The 24,710-nt window shown below is 37.8% G+C and overlaps 1 protein-coding gene across 1 annotated transcript in view; it reads right to left on the minus strand.

Moving 5' to 3' along the window:
* Nucleotides 1-227: 227 nt before the first annotated feature.
* Nucleotides 228-24,710, minus strand: part of NFATC3 (nuclear factor of activated T cells 3) — a 38,234-nt gene continuing 13,751 nt past the window's right edge. Inside the window, exons 3-9 of the mRNA XM_010717818.3 lie at nucleotides 22,327-22,489; nucleotides 10,633-10,832; nucleotides 9,453-9,625; nucleotides 8,564-8,704; nucleotides 6,718-6,773; nucleotides 5,958-6,084; nucleotides 228-4,617 (exon numbers count right to left, since the gene is read on the minus strand). Of these exons, the coding sequence (XP_010716120.1) occupies nucleotides 3,557-4,617; nucleotides 5,958-6,084; nucleotides 6,718-6,773; nucleotides 8,564-8,704; nucleotides 9,453-9,625; nucleotides 10,633-10,832; nucleotides 22,327-22,489 (1,921 nt within the window). The 3' untranslated portion in view covers nucleotides 228-3,556. The remainder of the gene's footprint in view (nucleotides 4,618-5,957; nucleotides 6,085-6,717; nucleotides 6,774-8,563; nucleotides 8,705-9,452; nucleotides 9,626-10,632; nucleotides 10,833-22,326; nucleotides 22,490-24,710) is intronic.

A 24,710-nucleotide genomic window follows, 5' to 3' on the forward strand; every position in this document is an offset into this window, starting at 1 on the left:
ACTAACATAATACTTAAATAGGTTAAATACAGTTATAGAAATACATCGCTAAGGAAAATCCTCAATCGTTGAAGAAAGCCATGAATACAAGGTAAACTCGACTCCTAAACCGTAAAATAAACCTAGGTTCTTGTAAGATCAACAGTAATTAGAAATAGCTTTAAATCAGAACTTGACAGTGGGATAGGCAAACTATCACAGTGGAAGCTTTACTTTTTTACTTAAAAAAAAAAAAAAAAGTGAACAAATTAACAGGGCCTCATCAGAGAACTAGATTGGAGGCAACTTTGACTAATTTTTTACTAGTTGTAAAGAAATGGGACCTTTATTAGATGATTGCACAACAGAACACAGAATGGACCACATACACAGGAAAGGACTGAAATGACCAACTGTTGTAGCTTTCTTGTTTACACTTGCAGCCCTAAGTATTCTGCTATCTATACAGGGAAATGTCAGCCTGGGAAGACAGGCAGAGGAAGGACTTAGTGAAAGCTGTTAAAGGAAGGAGGGGAGGAGATGGAGAAGGGAATGGGACAAATAAAGCATAGGAAGCTGCTCTTATGCAGTGCAATATCAGCTTGTGCAGATTGGACTACTGGAAAGTCCTAAGCAGGAGAAAACAGCACTGGTTTTCATGATGTCCTTTAAGTAGCAGCCTAAAATACAAGTTTGAATACTTTGAATTTGTCTTATGTATCAAACATTTTCTTTAATCTTCTAATTTCATATCTAGATGTCCTTAGAGTCTTTAAGTGAGTTACAAAATGTGGGAAGCAAAGACTGTGGGAATAGTTATGAACCCAAATCTAAGGGCAAATTCAAGGCATCAACTGGAAAGCCCTAAAACATCAGTCAGATCCTGTTGGAAAACAAAAAGCCACACTGGCTGAAGTAAACTTTTTTTTTTTCCTGTAAGTGTAATTCAGGTAAAGGATCTGCTTTCCAATTCTGAAAGCTTTTTTCACTCAGTCTGAAGAGGGCCCCACTTGTGTTAAGGGCAAAGGAATAGAACTAAACTAAAATGATGCTCTGTTCTGGTCATTGCCAAGTGTTTCTGATGTTGCAAAAGAACTGAAAAGAGAGAATCCAGATTTTGCACCTTCCAAGAGATGCTGGATCAAGATTGAAGTAGGAGCTCTGTTGTTCCATATTAAGTTTTGGATTTGTGGGGGGGAAGGATATTCTGGCAAGCTAAACAGCTTGGTAATGAGAAGTAGCATTTTGTACACCACTCAAATTCTGTTCCAGTACTTTATTTTCTTGATAAAGAAACTATCTGTGCTGATTTTAAAATAGTGCACCTTACTGAAAGAAGATTATTTATGTTGTCAGATTTGTTTGTTTGTTTTAAGCTACTGAGTGCAGTAATCAAGATACAATTTAAACAAAAAATTTAGTTGGCCTTAGGATTATTTTGGGGGCAGTTTACTTGCCTTAATTGGTAACCTATTTAAAAGCCCATTTTCTAGCTAAATATAGCTTTCATGTTTGATACGTTACTTGGGAGAACGCACCCTATTAATATTTATTTATATGTCCACTTACGTTTGGATTTTTTTTAGTTTTTATAACATTAGAGTAATTCATCTGCAATTTGTGTCCAGCTCTATTTGTATGGAAACTAAAATTCAATAATAAACAAAAGCAATTTTTTCTAATTATTTCATAAACCACAGTAAAACATTAGATACGTTTTAAAAAGTTCCTGTCTAAACTTTTTTTTTATTATTTTTTAAAATACAAGCTGGTCAAAGAGAGGGTGTATTTATTCATGTTGAGAACATTGAGCAGCTTGTTTCATGTCACTGTGCTCTTTAAGACTTTTGGAACAGCAAGTTTCAGGCTCCACATCAAACCTGAACTGGCAGACTGAATAAGAATAAAATCTACCAGTTTTCCATTTCTCAGATTTCTACTTCTGAACAATTCAATCACTGAATGGCAGTAATACTGAACTGCAGTGAACATCATTTAAACACTTGTAAATGTATAGCTTATGCCAGGGGTTGTTTAGCATTTAAAAATATGTTGTTTTCCATATAGGAAACAAACAGTGTACTCACAGGTTATGTGACTAACTACCACAGCCAGCATTATTTTGGAAAATAATAATTATTGAAACTGTGGTCATTTGTATCTTCTGCATACTGGTTTTATTTCTCTAACATATTAGCAAATGGGTACACTTTAAGCTTTTCCTGCTATTGAAAGAATATAATGTTTGTCAGCATAGAAACAACTCAATAATTTAAATGTAAAGCAGAAAAAACAGTTTCTAGAAGAAATTTCAACTTGAGATATAGGGGGAAAAAAGTTTGCTTTCTTTTCTCTACCGTGCATTCATTCTAACTTCCAGGCAGGAACTTCCAAACTGAGCTGCTCATAAATGCTAAATGCTTCTGCTTACAGTGTGAAGGGTTTAATTACAGTATTTAGGTGGTTTGTTTTTATTTTTCAATTTCTGTATCTTTTTCGTGGGTGTGAAGGGAAGCAGGCTAAGAGACAGGTTCTAATGTGACATTTTTTGGAAACATTAGATTTCGTTCTCACTCCTCTAGCGTGGAAGTAGAAATTTTAAATATTCTGTTCCCTAAAGTCTTCCTCTTCTCTCAGCATGTCCTGGAAAGAGTTGGTCTCTTTTTTTCCTTTCTAATTCAAGGAAAGCTGACTGATGTGGATATTTAACAGATAGCCTACTCTTGCAAGGGATAACTAAAAAACTACAGCTAAACCTACTGGAGAAAACAGATACTAGTAAGGTGCCCATCATTAATATCAAATACCTTCTACATACCTTTTAAGGCCAGGCCTTTCTGCTCTTTCAGTCACTTCAATCTGACGCTTTCTTTAAATTCCTTCTCACATATGCCTAAAATACTCCCAACACTCAGCATCTGATAACTGCTACTTTCCACTTGGTTTTCTAAATTAACACTGTCCAGGTATTTCGAGTTGAGGATTTTATGGTCTGGCCTTAGCATCAGAATGCCTTCCATCATGGTCCTTGTTTACAGGAAGCTGGTGAATTTCTCAAAAATGTAGCCAAAGTGGTAAGGAGAAAGCCAACAGCTACAGTGAGCAGAGGTGCTGAATGATGGCAGCTTTTCTACGGAATGTAGAGGAAGAGACTAAGATGGTGCCAAAATGCACGTGCTGTACTTCCAGCAAAACAGCCTGCCTCTCAGAACTGGGATAGCTCCATGAAATCATGATCTGAACTACAGTTACGTAACTCAGATATTTTGATGACTTTCACTGAAATATGCTGGAAATTAGAAGAGGCTTCAAATTAATTCCCTGTAGATAAAGTGTAGATATGCAGGAATTAATTCTCTGGCCTTGTTTTATGACTAAAAACAAAGGCTACAGGCAAACTGTATGCTAAACTAGTTCAACTGTATGACTATTGTTAGCTTTAAATAAGTCATTGCTTTGGATGCAAAAATACGACTCCATTTTTATAGTACAAATATACTTCTGTGAGCAAAATAACCATTTCCTTCAACAATTTTTGGTTCAGTGTAATTTGTAATTATACCCCAGTATTAAAATATTAAATCCACTTACCATCATCCAGTGTGATGTCTTGTAGTCCTATCTGAAAATTCAATTCTCGATCTTCAGGTTCTGGCTTAATGTTAATAGCTGCCCCATCTGGTGAAAATGGAGATGAATCGCACACGGGATGGTGCACTAAAGACGAAGCTGCATTAAGACCTCCCAATGCAGGACTATGTGCTTGAGGGGAGTGCTGTCCCGACTGACTTACAGTGGCTGGTGGGGGAGATGAGGCAGGTCCTGAGCTAGGAGATTGGTAAGGCATAGGTTGTAGCTGGGGTGATGATGGTCCGGACAGCGGTGAATGGACCAAAGGATGGGAAGCTGTTGGGGATGGGGAAGTGGAGGCTGGGTTTGTAGAATGGTATGGGACTTGCTGCAGCTGGGGAGAAGACTGCCCAAGGGAGCGACTCATTGCAGAAGGGAGAGAGGCCTGCCCGGCGCTTGGGCAGTGGTATCCCATCGATGGCAGGTGCGAAGATGACTGTCCTGAATGTGCTGAGCGTGCTAGCGGGTGCCCTGCTGTACTTGATGTTGACACAGAACCTGGATTTGAAGAATGGAACGGCATAGGTGGTAGAGCTTGGCAGCTAAGGTTTATCAGATGAGGTACAGCTGTGTCTTGCTGAAATGAAATAGCATCAAATCCTTGGCTGGAGGCAGAGTTCATAGGAAGACCAGACTGTTCGTTGTACACATCACTGGACTGCATAGGCTGATAGGAAGGCCTCACAGGAGGTGCTGATGTTACCTGAAAAGACTGAACCACAGCAGGGGGCAAAACATGACACTCTTCACTTGGACTAAGGTTTCTACCTTGCATATGCGACAGGTGGGATACCGCTGAGGTCACCATTGCTGTATATGGTGGTTGAACTGGACACACAAGGCTCCTGGGTGATGTAGACAGTAAATTGTCATGAGGATGGCCTTGCTCTGGTGAAGGCAACTGAGTTCGGATAGAATGCAGGCCTTGGACGTTGCTCGTGTGAGGCAGTGCCAAGGATGGAACAGTAGACAAATCCACCTCATCTCTGTGCTCTTGCTTCATTATAACTAGAAAAAGTAAAACTGTGTATTACAATTCCAATTCATTTTCAGCCTGTGATAAATACATGCACACTGTCATTTAACAACCATGATAGTACTGTTTATATCCTTGTTCTAATTTCCCTTTTCCTTTTGCTATGCTTTTATTTTCTTTGACTTCAAGAATTAGCACTACAGGCATAAAGGGAGAAGAATCCTCCTAGCATTTATTCAAAGGCAGTTTTCTCCTTTCTGAACTACCCTGTATGCAGTGCGTGGCTCTTATTGCAACCCAGCCAGAGAAAGTCCAGTAGTACATCCAAATGATACAGCTTACCAAGGGTATGTGTGCAGGGGCTGCTACCAGGCTCTGCTAAAAACAGTCAGATAAGAGTTCAAATGAGGCACAAGGAAAAAGCAAATGCTTTTTTTTTTTTAAACAGATACCACTTTTACTTGTCTTTTTTTTTTTTTGAAGTCACAGGTAGGCTCAGGAAAAGATACAGATTTTAAGAACAAACAGTAGAAAAATACTATGTTTTTTAAAGCTTGGTTGCTATTCTACATTTTACATTAATGTTGAAGTGTTAAACATATTAATAAATGGGGGTTTAAAAGCTTGTGCAACTACAGCTGCAGTTATAAGTAGAACACTTTCTTATTTAAGCAGTAGGTTTCATTACTTCATTCCACTTTGAATATGCATCGCAAGATGCATCTTAGATGATATTTTTGTAATTATCTTAGGAGCTGATATTCTTAAGAATAGCATCAGATATATTTGAGAACACAACAAATGTATACCTAGTGCACCACATACTTAAGTAACGTTGCTCAATTTATGCACAGTCTGTAATTTTAGAGTACAAGCAGCAAGCAGAGCTTATTTTAAATAGTGTAAATTAATGGAAGCTTTCTTTGCCAGTATACAAGTTATCTTCAAGAAGATTGTTTCAATATTCATACAAAAGACTCTTAGGTATCTGACCTTAGGTCCTCCAAACAGCAGCAAAGGATCTAAATTCATCATTTGTCCCCTGTGAACTGTGACCACTCTCAGTGGGCACGAATTTCTTAATAGCAAGGTAGTGGCAGGCAAAGCAGGAGGCACTGTATATCTAGTAGTTTTCTCATGCCAAACATACAAGATTAACACTTTTTTGGTAAAATGCAAATTATTCTGTAAAATGTGTAACATAGAAATACTTGGCTGTAGTTGTAGCACTTATTACTCTAAATTTCAGACTGTTCAAAGCTAGTCTCATCTGCCTGTCAAAGGTACAAAGACTGTCTAACCTACTTTGAAATGCTTACCTAAAAAAAAATATATATAAAATGCAGCTTTTTACTTTTTTTACATTTAGTACCTGGTGTGTAAGTAAAACGCTGAGATTGGCTTTTTTTCCTCTTGCCATTGCAGAGATAAAACTGCACCTGAACTGCAGCTGTAATAGTTTTGTTGTGGTATGGTGGAACTTCAAGTATGATGTTTGCCTGTAAGAAAGTTTCAAAGAAAACATTTTACATATTAAATGCAAATGAAACTGCTATTAATCACAGAAGAACCAACTGTTCAGTTTAACAGTAAAACTAAAGCAGACTGATATTCCTCAACAGATGAACTTGAAATTTATGCCTATATTACATATCAAAGCAGCACTATTAGCAAACTGTTAACCAGAGACTTCTTTTCTTTCCTAAACCAAAGCGTTCTGAAGGTAGCACTTGTTAAAGAGACACTTCTAAATGATGCTTCGTTTACCTGCCAGTGCATAAAATACACCAGGAGTCAAAAAGAATTGCACTTTGGATCACTTAAGCTTGAAAGAAAGATTCTAATGCGCTAGAAATTACTAGTCATCTTACAAAACTTATTTTCAGGGTTTTTTTTGCCCAATTTGAATTTCTTTTTGCAATGCTTTCTCAAGCATCTACTTCCAGTTCTTTCAGCACATCATCTTAATGGCTATTTTAAAGAATCAAGGCAATTTAGAAGTCTCCAGTCGTCTGTCTGAATCAGACAATGATCTGCTTTGCTAAACGAGGTCTAAATTTCAGAACAATGAAGATGAGTAGTTCCTCACTTTAAAACATGATTTCTAAAGAAAGAAAAAGAAAGTTTCTCACCCCTTGACACTTTTCCCTAATTATTTTCCCTTCTACCTCCCACTGAGGTCGTCCATCTGTTGGGAGAAATTAACAAATAATTGAAGCAAAAAGCATCTTCTAAAATCCTTAAATACTTCATCTTAAATACTTGAGAAGTGCATTTCCTGTCAGTCATAAAACAGCAATTCAGTGACATACATTTTAAACAGATTGCACTACATAGGGATTCTTTGGAGTTTAAGTACTACAGGCACTGAAGCTGAATGTTGTGTAAGATTCTGCATTTAACAGAACCTGATTACAAACAGCTGGATCTGGCTCTAAAGGAGGCAGTGTGGTTGGAGGGTTTTTTTTTCCCCAAATCATTTTTAAAAATGAAGTTAAATAACCAATACTATTTAGGATTATTCAAACAAACATGCTGAAGATTTACAGGCTCAGTCACCATATGAAAAACAATATAAACCGTAGCTGCCTGTACATATCCAAAGGTTATAAAATGAAGGCAAATATGTGCTGCAGAACCAAAAGGTCCTGTAGTTCAACTATGGGGCAAGCTGTCTGTGCTGTGAGGGAGGTCACTGAACCTTAGTGAACATCCTCCTTGCTCTGACCTAGCACAACCTGCCATCCTTAATCTACTGACCAGCAGCAATGTTTCCTCAAAAGGGCTTAAAAGTACAACCTGAAAAAATGGATATCAACATATACAATGCATTAAAAAAGCAACTTATGCTGCATTTGCCAATTAAAACAAAATCAACACCACACCTTTACTTAAATATTTAAGAAAAACAAGGATGTGGCAGAATTGGACTTAGCTGCAACCCCTTAATTTACTTTGTTTAGTGATAAACACAGGTGCATACATGCATACGTTACATATACATACTGCTCCAAGATGCTAAATTATCCAACAAGTTAAATTATCACTGCTGGAACTGGAATACCCGCTTTCAGTTGTTCAGGGAAGAGTAGCAAAGATATTTTCATTGGATTTTTGAGTGTTGAATTCCCTAGTTGATGTAGTTGCATTATTAAACAAAATTTAATTGGTATGCAAATAGTAGTTATTTCTGAAAAATGACAAAACTATGGAAAAAAATGGCTTAACTCCAGATAAAAAGCAACATTTTTCTACCAATTTTCCACTTCAACATTCTGTTACAGGCAGTTCTTACATCACAAATGTGACTTCTCAGTGAATTTTGTATCTGTATTTGAGACTTGCAGGAACTGAGCCTGTATGTTTATGATGCAACCACCACAACTAAATGATCCTTTACACTGCAACTCTGAAGAATCAGAGACTTTGGGTAAAAAATTCAATTTTAATATCAAGTTTTGTGATGATACACATTTTATCATGTATTTTTAATATATTTATTGAGACATATTTTAAATTTTTAACCTAAAATAACAGGAGAGCTAAGCTAGTGCTTTTGTAAAAGCTCTGACTGCAACCAAAGCCTCGAGAAGCAAAATAAATAATTAAGTTCCATGTAATGATAAAACATGAAGTAACACCAAAAATATCAGTGAAAACCAGTAGGTTTTCATTATTTCCCATATTTATTTTTCACCTTTTCTTGTTATATTAAGGAGAAGAAAATAAATGATATGATCTATTAACTGCATCTTTATTCAAAGCCAGTTATGCTGCAGCTGTCTTCCCAGATCACAAGTGCTGTTCTCAGCAATCACTGCCAACCACCACCTACAGATCAGTGTTCAAGCTGAAGTTTCAAATTCCTACTTCAGACTTCATTTTTTTTATATTTAAAAATATCCTTTTTTCCTAAAATTAAGCTTAGGTAGTGTTTTCTTATTTTGTTGTTAAGGAATAAAATAGAGAAGCACTTACCTTGTCCTTTTTCAAAAAATATGATTTTTGATTCTGGAAGGAAATTAGATCCTGTTACCACCATTTCATGGCCTCCATTGACTGAGCAACTATTGATGCTGTACTTCTCAATCTGAGGAAGTTCTTGAGCAGATCGCTGAGCTTTAAAACAAAAGGAAGCAGAAAAATATTACTCTCAGTTATAACCATAGCAGCAATTCTCCTACGGCCCAAAACTAAAGCATTGGAGTAGAAACTAAAAGTTACCTATAAATATATATTAAGTATAATATAAATAAATACAAATATATAAGTATATAAATTGTGCATTATTTAACCTGTTTGTTCTATCTACCTAATTTCAACATAATTCTTTTAACAAACAATAAGAAGCCATGAAACCCAACAGATTCTACTGTTACAGCAAATGCAATTTTTAAGTAAGGAACAGTAAGTTAAAAAGTACTTTAGAAGCTACTTTCTTATTTGATTCATTTCCTTACTGCCAGCATTTAAAGACATGAACTTCCTACAAGGTCAGCTGCTCATCAGGTATTGCTGTAAAACAAGTAATGGTATACAGACTGTTGTAAATGAAAGGTATTATTTCTTCCTAAAACAAATACTTACTTTCGCCGCTGCCTCCTTCTTAAGCTGCTAATTGTGTGACTGCAGTATTAGGTTTAAAGCCTAAAACACTGCTATTCCCCAGAACCTTCAGGTTACCCACTGCTAACTACCATCCTCAAATAAACAGGTATCATTTTTTCTTAATTAAGCTCCTTACACGCAATACTTTTCACACGCAATCATTACAGATATTCTGACAGTAAATATCATCAGAATGACATTATCACAGACACGTGCAGGAAACACGAGTATGAATTACATATAGTTAAAGCAATCTTACAGCATTCAACAGGTATGGAAGCAGTCTGCAGAGATAAGACTTTTCCACTAGGTTGTGGGATGTGAACACGAAACACGAGTCGGACTCTGGTATTCTTTCTTCCAATATCTGTCTCTCCCTTACGGAGCTCAATATCTGAATTGCGAAGTTTCAAAATACCCGCACAATCGATACTGGAGGGAGGTGAGGATTAGAAGAGAAATGGAAGAAAATGAATCAAACTTTTGCTTAAGTATACTCTGCAAGCCTTTCTGTTAAAGGATGAAGAAGATGCAAATTTTCCCCACGTTATGCTGTTTTAAATGTTTCCATTAACAGATGTTGGTGTCAAATGTCAGCAAATTTTATATATTCTGCCTTACAAACACCTAGCTGCTGCTTTTTTCAACCTCTAGTGTTATTCAAAGTAAGCTATGTAATGCAGTAAACATTTACAAGGACGATATTTAGTTCAGCTTAGGAAGAGAGAATGACAGAACTGCAGCCATCACATCCCAGCTACCATTCTGTATGGTTATTGATTATTCACATAAGCCACACAATACTTCAATCAAATAACACAGAAGCTTCTGAAGACTGTGGGTCCAGAGCATTCAATGGAAGTAGCATGAGACCTGTAACTTTAGGAAATCTAAGCTGGCCTTAGAAGTCTCATTAGAAATAAACAAGCTACATTAACAAATAACTGCTTCACTCACTTCATGGACACTCCAGGCAGAACAGAGCAGTAAAATTGTTGCTGAAACTAAGCAGTATTAAACTATTATTTGGCACATTCTATCTGTCAAGACCTGAAACATTAGAATAACTCAACTGTTAAAAAAAAATTAAGAGAAAATGCCTGTCAGGATATGAGAAGTCAGACAACCACGTTACTGAAAAACAAGCAGCTGAACTCTACCAGCCAGTTACAGTTCACATGCAATTCTACAAATGTGGGGTCATACATACATACAGATTAGATGGGAAAGCATAAACCCCCAAGTCGTTCATCTTCCCACCAATCACATGAGCTTCCTTGTTTCCCTGCTTCATTACTTCTAACATTACCTGAAGCCTTACTTATTTCTCAGTGCTGACACATTTATCATGAATCATAAATATACTGTTTTACTAGATGTTTCTTTAGTACAAAAGGGAAAGAAAAAAAAGATAAATCAGCTGTAGAGCTGCAAAGTACCTGGCTGACATATTATTTTCAGGAAGAAGTGGTATTTCCAAAACTTTTGTGCTGGCAATGATTATCTCCTGACTTGCTGTAGCAACAGTTTTTCCAGTGATTCGGTGCACCTGGTAAAATGCATGAGGCCTTAAGTAGCGATCATCTGCAGTTCCGATGAACATCTGCAGGTTTACAGGCTTTTCGCTGTAGCCCAGGAGCTGATGAAAAAAAGGATGTATTTAAACATTAGTTCACTTTTCTGCATTTGTCTGAAAGAGCAATACTTAGTTTGCATACTTATTCAGTCTCCTGTGTTTGGGTTGTTTTTTGTTGTTGTTGTTGTTTGTTTGTTTGTTAAGAGTGGGAGTACGAGGAGAAAGGAAGCAGTTTGGAATTTCTGTTTCTATTGTTGTTCTGGGCTGAGTGACCTCTGGACCATTACTACAGCAAGGGAATTATTGGAAGGCAAAGAATTCTGGATTCTGTTGTCCCCAGATCTCCTTGTACCTTCGGAAGGTCAGCCCAGTCCAACTTCTACCACAAAACGTACATAACTGAACTACACTGGCTTCAGCTCTGAAACTCAAATTCTGCTTCCTCCTTGATTCCAGCAATTCACTTGTTTGCAGGCAAGCAGGAAAACAGATGTAATAATGTTAAATCAAAAAGTCACATCATCTTATGGCTTGATCAATCCTTACCTCTTGGGATCCTTGTTACAGTGAAGGAAAAGTACCTGTCACTAAAGGTAGACAAAGCTTAAAGTCACGGCAACTTTTATTAAATGCAATATTCTGTCCTATAATTGATTCATTTCTATCAAGTTTCTTAAAGGATTTCATTTCTTTGCATTTATGTATGTATTTCTACTGCTGATAGGCTTATATTCTTTCAAATATGTAAAATCTTTTTGCTCTTACTAGAGTTCTCAATACAAAAAGCTATATTCAGAAGAAGAAACCTAAAACCTCAGTCACTAACAAAAGTCTAGGCTACCAGAGTTGATATCCATGTAAATAAATGCAATATTGAAGCATTTACTGATATTAAAGTACACACAGCTGCTGTGACCATCAGTGTTCTGACAGGTTTCTTGCCCTGCATTTGTTAAGTCACCCATAAACTACAGCAACAAAAACAGCTCATAACATCCTGCTTTTATCATCCCACTGAAAGTGGGACATAGGGACTCATATTAATTAAGGATAATTTCCTTTTAATACTTGATGCAAGACTCCATCTTTACAAAATATTTTACTGTAATACCACAACACTCTTTGAACAAATCTCTATTCTTTTAGAACACTTAAGTATTCTTTACGCATTATTTACTCTAAGTACATGTATTAATTTAGCATTTACAGTAGTCACCTTTTCCAAAATTCTCCACACTGTGACTCCACATCCTTTTTCCTCAGCTAAAATTCAGCCTTAACATGATGAAACACAGGCTGACTGTGAGCACTGTGGAATGTATTCACTCTTAATACTAGGAACTATAAAAATTACAAGCCAGACCTATTCAAAAACTTGAATAGCTTCCAAGCAGGGTCACTGTGACAAAGCTGATTTCCAATTAAAGCTATCTCCACCTTCTTTAACAATGGATACGTACACAACAGTTCTAGAGATAACAGCAATGAGACTCAGACTCATAACACTGTGCCAGTCTGCCAGCAGAGACCCTACACAAGTCTGCACAGAGCAGGAGCTTAATTCAGTGAAGCAAAGTATACCTGGTGCTGCAGGGGTACAGCTTCCCAGGCAGCATGGCTGTACTCTACATGAGCGCTGCTCAGATCTGTTTCTAACACTACTTCCATTATTCCTGAGCAAAGGTTCACCCTCTATGCTTGGCTCAGATATGCTATGGAAGACACAGGTGGCTGAGTTTCCAAATGTTACTCTGCAAAGTGTGCTGGAGGAAGGGAAAGAGGCAGAAAAGACAGACAAAAAAAATCCCCATCCCACCAACAGATTAGTTACATATCAGCAACTTATCAAGTGCATTTTCTGAATGATGATCTTGTAATACAAACTTGTATGCCTGCACTGTATTCCTGCTTTATATACACTAGATTAACCAACAGATGAATGTGAAACCGAATGCTCCAACAACATTGCAAGGAAAAATGTTGTAATGAAACAGAATGCACTCATACAATAATTTAGAGGATGCATATGTAACCTACGCATGTTACAAATCAGAAACATATACATCAGGCTTCTCCTGACTAAAAGTGTTCTATAATAACATTATCATAACCCCCTAAGAATTTCATACACACTGAAAAGCAATAAAAGCTTAAACCAATCTCAAAAGAAAAGCAAACAAGCTTCCCTGCACCACCACTGAGCTGTGTTAATCAGACACTTACACTATGGCCTTCTCATGCACTGCTAAAGCACCTGTGGTGAAGGCCTGTTAAAGGTACTGGAATATATATGGTTAGGCAGAGTAATAACATGCTGGAAAACTAGAGGAGACTTCATAAAATTTTACTTTCCCATAAAGTGATTTATTATGTTTATTCAATGTTTAAAATTAAAAGAGAATGTGAAAAGTAAACAAAGTTAAACTATAAATATAAATAATGTCTACAAGTGAGTGTGACAGTTAAGTAAGCTGAGCAGAGGCAAAGAAGAATAACCTTGTCTCCTACACTGCAGAGTGTAATTCTGGGCCTGATCACAGAAAACAGGAGCTACGAAGAACCAAGGAAATAGTTTTTCTAAGCAAGCAATGAGCAGCTTTAAGTGTTTTCATGTTTAAACATTGTGTTTCCAACAGCAAAAAAGATGGCAAATCTAATTGCCTACGGAAGCTGTACACATGGAGCTGAAACCTTTGGCAGCTGGGGAGAGCTGCTTTAGGTTTTAGCACTTCCCCTTTTTTTGTCTAGGTGTGCATTACAAGGATTCCACAAGAGTACACCAGCAAATTTACACAGCGTTGTTAATCGAAGAGAAGATTTTGTTGGGGGACAGTGAGTCAAAGTGTTAGTAAAAAATGAGATGAGATCTTGTGGAAAAGATGCTGCACCTCATTAGTAAGAAGGAAGCTGGAGACTACTGCGGGCTGAAATGAACTGTTTTACGGTGGTGGTAATCTCTGGAGCCTACTACTCCTCTCAGTCTGCTCAATGGCACACTTCTCTTGAATAATGTCTTTCTGAGTAGGTTTCCCATTCTATCTATCTTTTTAGCATTTTTTGGTCCTTCGGAAAGGCCAAGGTAATATCAAAGTAGGATGGGTTAGTCAGAAACAGCAATAGTTGTCTCTCAGTTACATTCCTGCAGTATCTGTGACCATGATTCACATTCACACTGTGACAGGAACAGCTACAGATCTCTAATTCTGGTTGAGAGCTGTTTTGCATTTAAGGCACAAGTTCCCTTTTATTCACTAAATATGATATTAATCTCCCTTATTTTTAGGCCTGCAGATCACTTCCAAAAACATACAATCCATATGTACCTTGGATTAGCTACTCTTTTTACATTGCTTTGGTTTATGGTCAATACTAAGGACAGTTCAGTGGAATTAACTTCAACTGCTACTGCTTCTGAAACTAAATGAATGGAGCTAAGGTCTAACATAAGTCCAAATACAGTATCATACTAATAAACAGTCATCTGTGAGCATACTTTTAGAGAATCATTTATGGCCCTCCTCCTGAGCTACATTCTGTGCCTAGCACAACATGAACGTGCAATTAAAGACAGCCTATTTCATATCATACATGAGAACAGAGGACAGTGCTGGATTACTTTGTTAATTCATCTTGAAATCCTACTTTATTTCACTGTAGTTGTGTTCAGCAGTACGCAGAAGAGCATGAATGTAACATCAGTACAAGAACAAGCCTGGTGACAGCAAGCCTAAGATATTGTGATAGAACCTCTACACCTCTACACCCACCATCCTTGGTCCCCAGTGGAGACTGAATTACCAAAGAATCCAAATGAACGAGCAACATGACAAACTCTCCCTAAAGGAAACATGGCATCTGGATCCTGAACCACCATTGCTGATGCAATAACAGAGGCTCACTATCCACAATCAACTTCAAATTATGAGAAATGACGTATTTGGAAATTTAAAACACATTAAGCTACAGCTTGGTTTTCATTCAAAAAATGTTGACTCTTAGAAGAGCTGATTCAATGACAGTGGAGTTAGTTACACTTCCTTACTGGCTCATCTGTGTTAGGCACAATACTGTGTGGTAAGCAGCCCAAACATTTAAGTTCAACAAAAAACATGCTACTTTTTGTTCAATGAAAATACATATCATGTTCTGTTTAAGTGTCTAGTGAAGCTCTGGTACCTGTTATTTGAGCTTACTGTAGTAGATAATTTGTACAGTGAGAACATAATGTTTCTGAAGAGATTACACGTATCAAAACTAAACCGTTTTACAAACCTCTGGTTAGTGCTGCAGAATTGCTATGATGAAGATCCTTTATAACAAATTGCTACGATATCAGCCTACGTGAGCTTCAATCACGGGTCATTCACAGAAAGATGAACAAAAACAAACTTTTTGTTTGTTTTTCTCCCCATGCATATCAATGGAATAAATGTTGGAACGCACACAATCCTACAGCTGTGTGCTACCAAAAAAAATTTACTTTTTAAAAAATATACCACTTTCCCAGGAGTAGCAAGCAGTGTGCTGCAGCCAACTAATAAGTTACTGTGTACTGTCACTACTGACCTCTAGAAACCCTCCTCTGTAACAGAATACTGATACACCACCCACTGCTTTGCAGAGGAAACTCAGCCAAGTTGCTTTTGTGTTTCTATATCGTTTCCATAGCAAAGGTCAGTGCATGCGTAAGTTAAACTAAAGCTGGAAGGCTAAAGACTGAAGGTCACAACAGGATAAGCCAGAAGAGCCTCACGCCAAAGCAGTTCCAGCCTCATTAACTACACTGCACACAGTAAACTCATGCAGGTCAATAGTTTGCAATTTTTACCAAGTAAAAAGAGAATATGTTAATGAGACATTTTCAGTCATCAAGATCGTAATAACTAGTTATTTCTTCCTTAATGGTCTCATGACAGCTGGATGCATTGCAGTGGTGTCTGTATTCCTTAAAGCAACCCCAAAGTTACAATGTAAGGTCAAAAGAGAAGAAAAGGTCCAATTATATGAAGGCAAAAAGGAAAGGAAAAACAAAGCTGTTTTCTTGTACTACGTATTTTTACTTTCTACAACTGTATAAATAAAGACATGGTATAATTCACCATGATATCTAAACAACCCTAGAAGAAAGGAACTTTTACTACGCAAGCTTTACTTTACTTTCAAATAGCTGTTTACCAAACAAAACCTGCCAGAGCTCCCCACAGTAATATAAAGGAAAAAAAAAAAAAAGCATCTGAGATGTTTTCGATGGAGATGTGACCAACAAGCTTGGCATACTCTGGCTAACAATACCCAAGAAGCACCGAACGATAGAATGACTAACACTGGTGGTGCGATTTCCAGACATTTACCAACAGTGGCATTTTGAAAAGCTTGAACTGAGCTATATGTACAAACCCAAGAAATTACTTCAGAGAAACTACTGAAAATCAGTGACTACAGTCATCGCCTCGTGGCCTTGCAGAGGTGCAGTAAGGGCTCACCTACGATCTCCTGTGGACTGTTCATGTGAAATGGGAGGCATTCATTGCAAGGGAACCCCATTCAGATTTCTCTGACAATACCCCAAGCACTGGCTCAGAAAGACTTAGCATGCACAGGAATAGTTATTTTTTACATTTCATTCTGAGTCCACAATGCTTTTAATGTTACAAGAAGTTAAATTCCTAATTTTAAAATTAAATGTTAAAACAAAACATCTACTTCCCCTTCCTGAACTGTGATACTATTATCAATCAGCTGATTATTTGATGTAGGAAGGAATAGCATGCACATCAGAAAAGCGTCCTCCTTCCTCATTTGCTAACAAATCTGTTTAGTCTAACTTAAAGATCTTATAATAATACAGACCTCTGGGATTCAGAACAGATAAATAAGAAATAATGAAGTATGAAAGAGCAAAAGTTAATAAACTACTAGACTGTGGCACAAGTCCCAATTAAAAGCATTCTGAAGGTCATCACAAAGACGAGTTGGTCCTGCAAAGGACCAACACAAAACTGCCAGTGCATTACTGGTATATTACCATATAATCATACAATGTACAGAACATCCTTCAAGGTTTAAAAAGCTAAATCTTCTATTTCTGAAATCTCACACACACTTGCTGCTTGCAGATAATCTTAAAGTATTTTAATACAGATTTCAAGCATATTTTGAGGAATATTTTTCAGCTCCGACTCTTGTCCCATTCTATGCTACCAAAGAAAGGAAAGCAACTCATAGTTAAAATAGCAGTAGAATCACAGAATTGTAGGGGCTGGAAGTGACCCCTATAAATCATCAAGTCCAACCCCCTGCAAAGCAGGCCCCCAACAGCAGGCCACACAGGTAGGGGTCCAGGGAAGTCTTGAGTATCTCCAGAGAAGGAGAATCCACAACCCCCCTGGGCAGCCTGGGCCAGTGCTCAATCACCTTCATTCTGAAGAAGTTCCTTTGCATATTGGTGCAGAACTTCTATGCTCAATTTTATGGCCACTTCCCCTTGTCCTGTCCCCACAATTCTGCAGAAAAGAGGTTGGCCATGTCCTTTTGACTCCCACACTTAAGATATTTATAAACATTAATAAGATCACCTCTCAGTCGTCTTTTCTCAAGGCTGAACAGACCCAGGTCACTCAGCCTTCCCTCACAGGGGAAATTCCCAGGTCCCTTATCATCTTTGTGGCCCTCTGATGGACTCTCAACTTCACACAGTGCAGAACTGCTAGCTACATCAAACTGCTAGCTACATCAAACAATACAAGACCCGTGTTCAGTTTGCTCTACACTATCCAAAAAATAGCATTATTTCTGATCTTCCAAATTCCAGTGCCAAATTATGCTATAGACAGTTTTTCAGATGAGCCTTTCAGGGAAAGCCCATGTAACTTACAGAAAAAGCACGATCTGACTTTGGGAAAAAATAATGATTACTTTTCCACATCTTAGTAACCACATGACACAAAAACAGACAACTGTCATTACAGATCCAGTATGCCACATTACTTTTTTTTTTTTCCCCCCCGTATTCAAGCATTTTCTAGATTGAGTATTCAAACACACATTAGATGCATCAGTGTGAGTTTTACTAGCTATCTGGGGGATTCTAGAGCAGATGTTTATATACTCATGTATATCTGTTCTTAGAAATATATTTATGTCTAGAATCTCATCCAAAGGTCACTGCTTTGTCCAATACAGCCAGTTGCATGATTCACATAGGCTGACACTTACTTACCTTCTCCCTTCTACATGTATTTGCAGGTTACTGTCACCAAACAATACTGAACAATTAGAGATGGGCTGCAACCTGCCTTCTGGCGATGTACAAATAAGGAGAAGAATTCAGGACAAATAAAAAGCATTAGAATTGAAAAAAATGAAGACAGAAGGAATGGGAAAGGGTCACAAGGCACACAAAAAACCATGCTGTTTATTGGGCTGTGAGAACAATAGGGAGAATCCTGATACAATGCCTTTTACTCAAGAACTTACGTGAATTGGTCACAAGAACACCTGAAAAAAAACTGACTGCACAGAATTACAGGCAAGGAAGCAAACACTCATTTATATGAACTTCTTGGACCATCTCTGACATTTCTCAGTTAGATCCTTCTATGTAGGTTACAGTTACAGCATACTTGAATTCAGGCAGAGTTCGACAGGCTTTCAGAGGACACCTTTCTGTTCAGAACTTATCATGTTGTTCAAAAATCAGTATATTTTTTTCTCCCCTTGCAACTCCTCAGTCATGACCCACAACCTCTGTGATCATATTAAACAGAGCTGACATTCAGTCCCTCCTTCACAGGCCTCAGGTAAGAAGTTTCTGTGTCTACAACTGCATACAACAATTTTTCTTTAACAATTTTTAATCCAACATCTTTCCTCAACTGTAACACTGCTGAGTGGTCCATGCAGATTTCAAACGATGCTCCCTCTCCTCTGTTCTGGCAGATACTATTGTAAGAGTTCTGCACATGGCAGAGTAACTAAAGAAAGACTCTACCCCTTAAGTGTTACAGCTAAAAAAGACACATACGGTTCAAACAATTTCCCAATAGCTATCACTGCTCCAAATTTACATTGCATACCCGAGACACTTAATCTATGAGTGGAACCTACACAACACCTGTTGCAGATATGCCATCATTTTAGATGAAAGTTCCTCTTGTCATTGCTCACACCTACAACTTATCCCCACTGTGGCAGCACCTTGCCACAGGACACACTACTTGCATAGAGAACAAGGAGCTGAAAAACCCCTTGTACACCTGACAGAGATACCTTCCTCAAGGGGAACAGAACAAAACATGAAAATATTTGTTGTGCACAACAGAAAGTGGGGTTTTTTTGTTTGTTTTTTGTTTTTTTTTTAATAAATAATTTTAGAACAGGAAGCTAAAAAAAGAGAAACTATTCCTGAGAGATCTGTACTGTGTTTCTGCCCATTCTGAAATGCTCTAAATCACACATGTGAGGACATGAGAAGCCCTAACCACTTTAGATAACAGGAAAATCTCATTCTAGCATATGTAGAACAAACATGTTGTTATGTACGTATGATCTGGGGCAAGAGTGAGAAATTCAAGGCATTATAATCATTCATATTAGACTCAGATGAAATGCAGCAGCTATTTGTTTAGAAGGCTTCTTAGATATGTAAAACATTAACCCACTGACTTAGGTGAAGGTAGAGGCTCTCAGAGGCTGCTTTTGTCTTCTGATTATGCAACACAAAATCGTCACACAATTTGCATGACAATTTCGAAATGTCACCTTTCCCTTAGAAGCCCTGCTGCCAAGATATTTATTTCTTCCCTGTGAAAACTGGCAGCGAGAGAAATCTCACGGATTTTTCTACTCAGGTAAAATAAGTAATGGCAAATTACATGGATTAGCTGAAACATATCCTCAGGCAAGCAGAGATTAAAGCAACAGTTATCTGCTATTTAGGAACTTTTGCCACTAAAAAGCTCAAAGTAAGACAAATGCATTACAGAATTACTTCCTTAAAGTCAATGAACTTACAAAACAAAGCACGATGCTCAACTCATTTCATTTCCTCACATTTGGAAATAAGCTGATTAAATGTACTCACAACAGATGATGCCAAATTTGTCAGAAGCTTAGTTTCCTAGCAACTGGTATAGTGCAGTATTAGTAATAGATTAATGACATGTGCTAATAGATTAATGGCTTGAAGCTACGCACTATCTTAAAATCTTTATTTTAAATAACACATCAACTGTACATGCAGAACTACAGAGGCTTCACAGCTAGGAAATTAAATGCTCTTTCCATATGCTCTTAGTTCAAAAGCAACAAAAAGTTTGAAGCAAGAAAGAGCACTGAGGCCTTCGAGCACCCATATCCTTCCTCATCTCTGACCTGCTTAACATACAGACATATAACACAAGAAAATGCCCAGTACGTTATTGCAGTGATCACACGCATGGATCTAAGTGGTTTAAGGCCAAGAGCACAAAAAAAAGTCAAATTGTAACACCTATCATGAACTGAAGTCGTACAGTAAACTTCCCTAAGTGCTAGAAAAGACTGCATCTTTGTATTTAAATGGTTTGTGTCTGCACACAATAGTATTTACTTTTCACCAAACTTGGCCCTTAGCATACTGTTTTTCACCAGCAGTGAGTGAAAAGTTAATTCAAATCCTTCTTTTGTTTCATAACAATTTCCTCTTTCCCATCAAGAACAACAATTAATCCAGCCGGAAGAGACCAAACTGCAAAACAGAATATTGATCTGAATTTGTGCTCATTTTACTTTAGAGCAGCACAGCACAATGCACATGTTTAAGCATGAGACTGTGAAACAACCATAAATACTATGCCCTTTTTTAAGACAGCATTCTTGTCACAGCAAGGTATTTCACAATTCTTATGTGAATAAATACCTTTGACAATAAATCACATAGGTTACAGAGCTGTTTCTTTCTGACTTAGGTCTAAGCACTGCTACAGAAGCATCGAGTAGTTCTGTGAATAAAAGAAACCCCATGGTATCTGACAAGTCTGGAAAACATCAGCAAAACTAGTTCCCTTAACACAAATACTAGCGCAAGACACGAGCACCCAGGGGAGAAGAAATAAATAAATAAATAGCTTCCAAACACTCAGCAGAGACTTATTTTGTCAGTTCCAATCTCCCAAGGTTCTGTTCTTACTAACGATGTATTGAACTGCAGTGCCAGCTACCTTGGCATGTGAAAGCCGTGTCTACTTGTCCTCCACTGACTAAAGCAACACAATGCTCCACAAGAAGAAATGTCCCCGGTTAACCTCTTTCAGATTCCAGCCTAGCTCAGGCATCCTCTCTTTAGCACACAAAATAGACATCCCTGCTGAGCACCTGACTCTACTGTTGTCTCTACTGTGCTATGAAATAGAGCATGTCTGCCAACAGGAGGTTTGAGCTGGTTGGGTCATGGTATTGTCACTAGGAGGAAAACACTGAGGAACTTCACAGGGAAAATGAAAGCTGGCTGAAAAGCTCACAATAAGAATGGAAATGAAGGAATGGCAGAAGATAAGAGTGATGAAAGACACTCCAGGAAGAAAAGATGTGATGACAAGATCAGTGTTTTTTTGGAGAGAAAGAGCAAGGAAAGGTACAGATGAAAAAGTCTATAGGAAGATGAAGAAGAAGAAAAAAAAAATTAAAAAAAATACAAGGTAAGCTATCAGAAGAAACAAAGTTGGGTATGTAGCCCAAAGAACGTGACTAAGTGTCAGTCTTTTGGAACTGCATTAGACAAAGAGCTTGGAGACTGCAAGAAAATAGTGCAACAGATTTTATTTCTGCTGGTACACCTTTGTTTATATAGCATAGCTTCAGAGCTCAAGAGAATCAAGTACTGGTAAACTGATCCTGAAGTCTGCTCAGCACTAAGACATGTACACACCTCACCTCACAGGGACATCTCAGCTTGCGTACCATACCTACTTGTACTCACAACATCAAACACCCATGCATCTTGCCCTTCAGAGATCACTATGGCAGAATTTTCATATGAAACCCAAGCCAAATTTATCAGGACCTTACATCTCACTCTGATCTCAGCAACAATTTGTTGGTGTTTGCAAAGCATACAAATACTATGCTTCAGATGTCTTTAGCATTTAGAACATTTAGCAGTAAGGAAGAAGCCAGTCAAAACAGCTGTTAATGGCCGGTACTAGGTATCAAAACAGGTAGTGCATCACCACCCTCTCAGTCAGAGAACTGCTGTCTGCACTGCTGTATTTACATGAGTTTCACTACTGAAAAAAACAAACTGTTCTAAGAGACAATAAAGCTTGCTCGATTCAGTTAAGACAGTGGAAACAATGACAAAACAGAAGGCGGGGGAGGAGGGGAGCAAGTCTTGCTGTTACAGATAAACAGCCCAAATCTAAGCTAACTCTTATATTGCACAGGTTACAGATAGAGGAGAATCTTACCCAGGAAGGAATACAAGCTTCACAGAAGGCAACAACCTACAGCATCATAAATGCCAGTAACTGTACTTAATAGAAAAAAGTTATCTTGGATTCAAGAAAGCCAGACATCCCACCTTCACTACAGGGTGTCCTCCCGTAGACGCTTTTACAGCTCCTCTGCTTCCTTCTGTTTCATAGTGAGCTCTGTGATGAGTTTTAGGCTGGACTTCTATTTTCAGTTCACACTGCCCATAATGACTTGGTAAAGGCCAGTCAAGAGGTGGCAACGAAGATGTGCTGGAATCAAGACATGAACACTATGGTTAAATGAAGTATGTCAGTTGGCCAGTGTGGTATCAAAACAATTTGTCTATAAAATAGCATGATTCACTTTCCTAACAAATGGTTACCAAACAAGAACAGCTATTAGCCTAACACTATTACTTGAAAATTCCTCAAATTTACTGATGCATTAAAATCCTCAGTTAAACATTTTGGGATTGTTAGTGCTGTATTTCTTTCTTCCAATACCTGATTAGAAGAAAGGTACTGCATGACTTCTGCCTCACATTACCAGTGCTTATGCTTAATGCTATTAATTTTTTGTCCTCAAGTGTACCAACAAGCAAGTTCAAGTGGTGTTAGAGGAAACAACCTAAGTTCAATCTGTAAGTCATTTTCAACCGTCTTCATTATTATCTTCAAATATTTTTTGTTTTGCTAAGATTGGTAAGCACAGCACCTTGCTAACTATCATGAAAACAAACACTATATGATGGTTCAATTTTTTAAGTCCAGTAGTCCTATCTAAGCATAAAGACTTACTGCAACGGCCACCTCTGAAGTGCATACTTTATTTATCCACAGATTGTACCCTTACATCCAGTAGCAACGTTGCTCCAGGGAAGGAGAAAAAATAAAATTAAAAAAATTGCAGCAAAGTAATATGGAAGAACCTCAAAGGAAACCAAGCCATGTAACATCGTCAGTTTTTTCATACCTATCATTTACCTTTATGAATTCACATACTTATTCTGATAATAACAGTCAGATTCAAGTCAATAACTACCTGGGAGAGCAGATTAATATATAAACATTTACAAGTGAACATTTATAGTACTGTGTATCACATAAGAACATACACAAGAAAAATAAATAAAATAGTTCTTACTACCATGCTTTGACCAACAGGGAAAGCAAAGTAGGTTCTAAATAGACAGACAGATACTGCTTTGTATCACTGCCTGAGAAAGCTCATTTTCATTTCTCCTTCACAGCAAGACAGGAAAAGCTTCCCCACCAATCCAAAACAATGCACATTTTCACAAACACAAATAGCTACAGATGCATAAAAGACAAATGTTACCTTCTGCAGAATTCAGCTACAATTCATAAACATACCCACAGTTGGAAAAGGTGATAACATTTAGATTGAAGGGGAGGAAAAAAAAAAATTCTATCTAGTAAGTATCTGGATGGACTTGGGCTCAGCCTGCAACAGCATACATCCACCTTTTACTGCAAACATCACTGTCACTAGGCATGAAAAAGGGGGAGAAGAAAAGGCACCACTTGCTGGCATCTTCCCATGGGAGGACAACCTACAAGCCTGTTGACCTGCTGCTTCATGCAGTACTTCTAATGTGCACTTCAGGAGAGAGCTCACCTGGTCAATTAAACCTCATCTCCTGAAGTCCCATTCTGGGAGTCAAGGGGAGCAGGAGTACTTCCCTTTCTTCTTACTGAAAGGAAGAAACGTGAGCAGTAAATCACGCCCATGAGCATTCAGTGTATAGCAAAGACTCTTCTTCTCCCAGCATGCAGCTCTGAGGACTGGTCCTTCCACAGCAATAGTATTTACTGAGTAGGAAGAAGACCGGTGATGTCAGCAATAAAAGAGGAAACGGAGGAACGCAGTATAAGCCCAGTCCTTCCAGTTACTTACCATAGGCCAACGTGTACTGCCTAAATGCTATTACTGGCTATCAACTAGACCTTGCCATTCACTTTTATAGCTATTGAAGAAGAATTGGACTCAAGTCTTCAGTCTGAAAAAGGAAAGAAAACATCAAGATTAGAAGATACTAGACTTCTTTAAAAACTCTTTTTAGCAGGCAAGAATTTTTTCTTTACTATTTTTGAAACTATTTTTCTCTCCTATAAACAAATATGCTATGCCAAAATAGTTGGTATGCATAGTGAGCAGATACGGTCCCTAAGAGAGCTTGGTGTAATATGCACACCACAGACAATATACCAATTATTGAGAGACATTATATTGAGAATTCTATGTTAAACTCTCTCAAGAAAATGTATTCGTTGCTACTGACAGCTCCACACCTCTCAGAGAAGTTAATTCTGCAATTAACTAGTAAAAATATAGTGCAAGCTGCCTCAGAGTCCCATTGTCTCCTGAAAAAAATATTTGGAATATTACAACAAACATGGACACAGGAAAATAACCAAGTGTCTAGGTTTTGTCATTCTTTGAAAGCAGACAAAATATCAAAGTGAGGGA

The sequence above is a fragment of the Meleagris gallopavo genome, chromosome 13 (genome assembly GCF_000146605.3).
Source record: "Meleagris gallopavo isolate NT-WF06-2002-E0010 breed Aviagen turkey brand Nicholas breeding stock chromosome 13, Turkey_5.1, whole genome shotgun sequence".
NCBI lineage: Eukaryota > Metazoa > Chordata > Aves > Galliformes > Phasianidae > Meleagris > Meleagris gallopavo.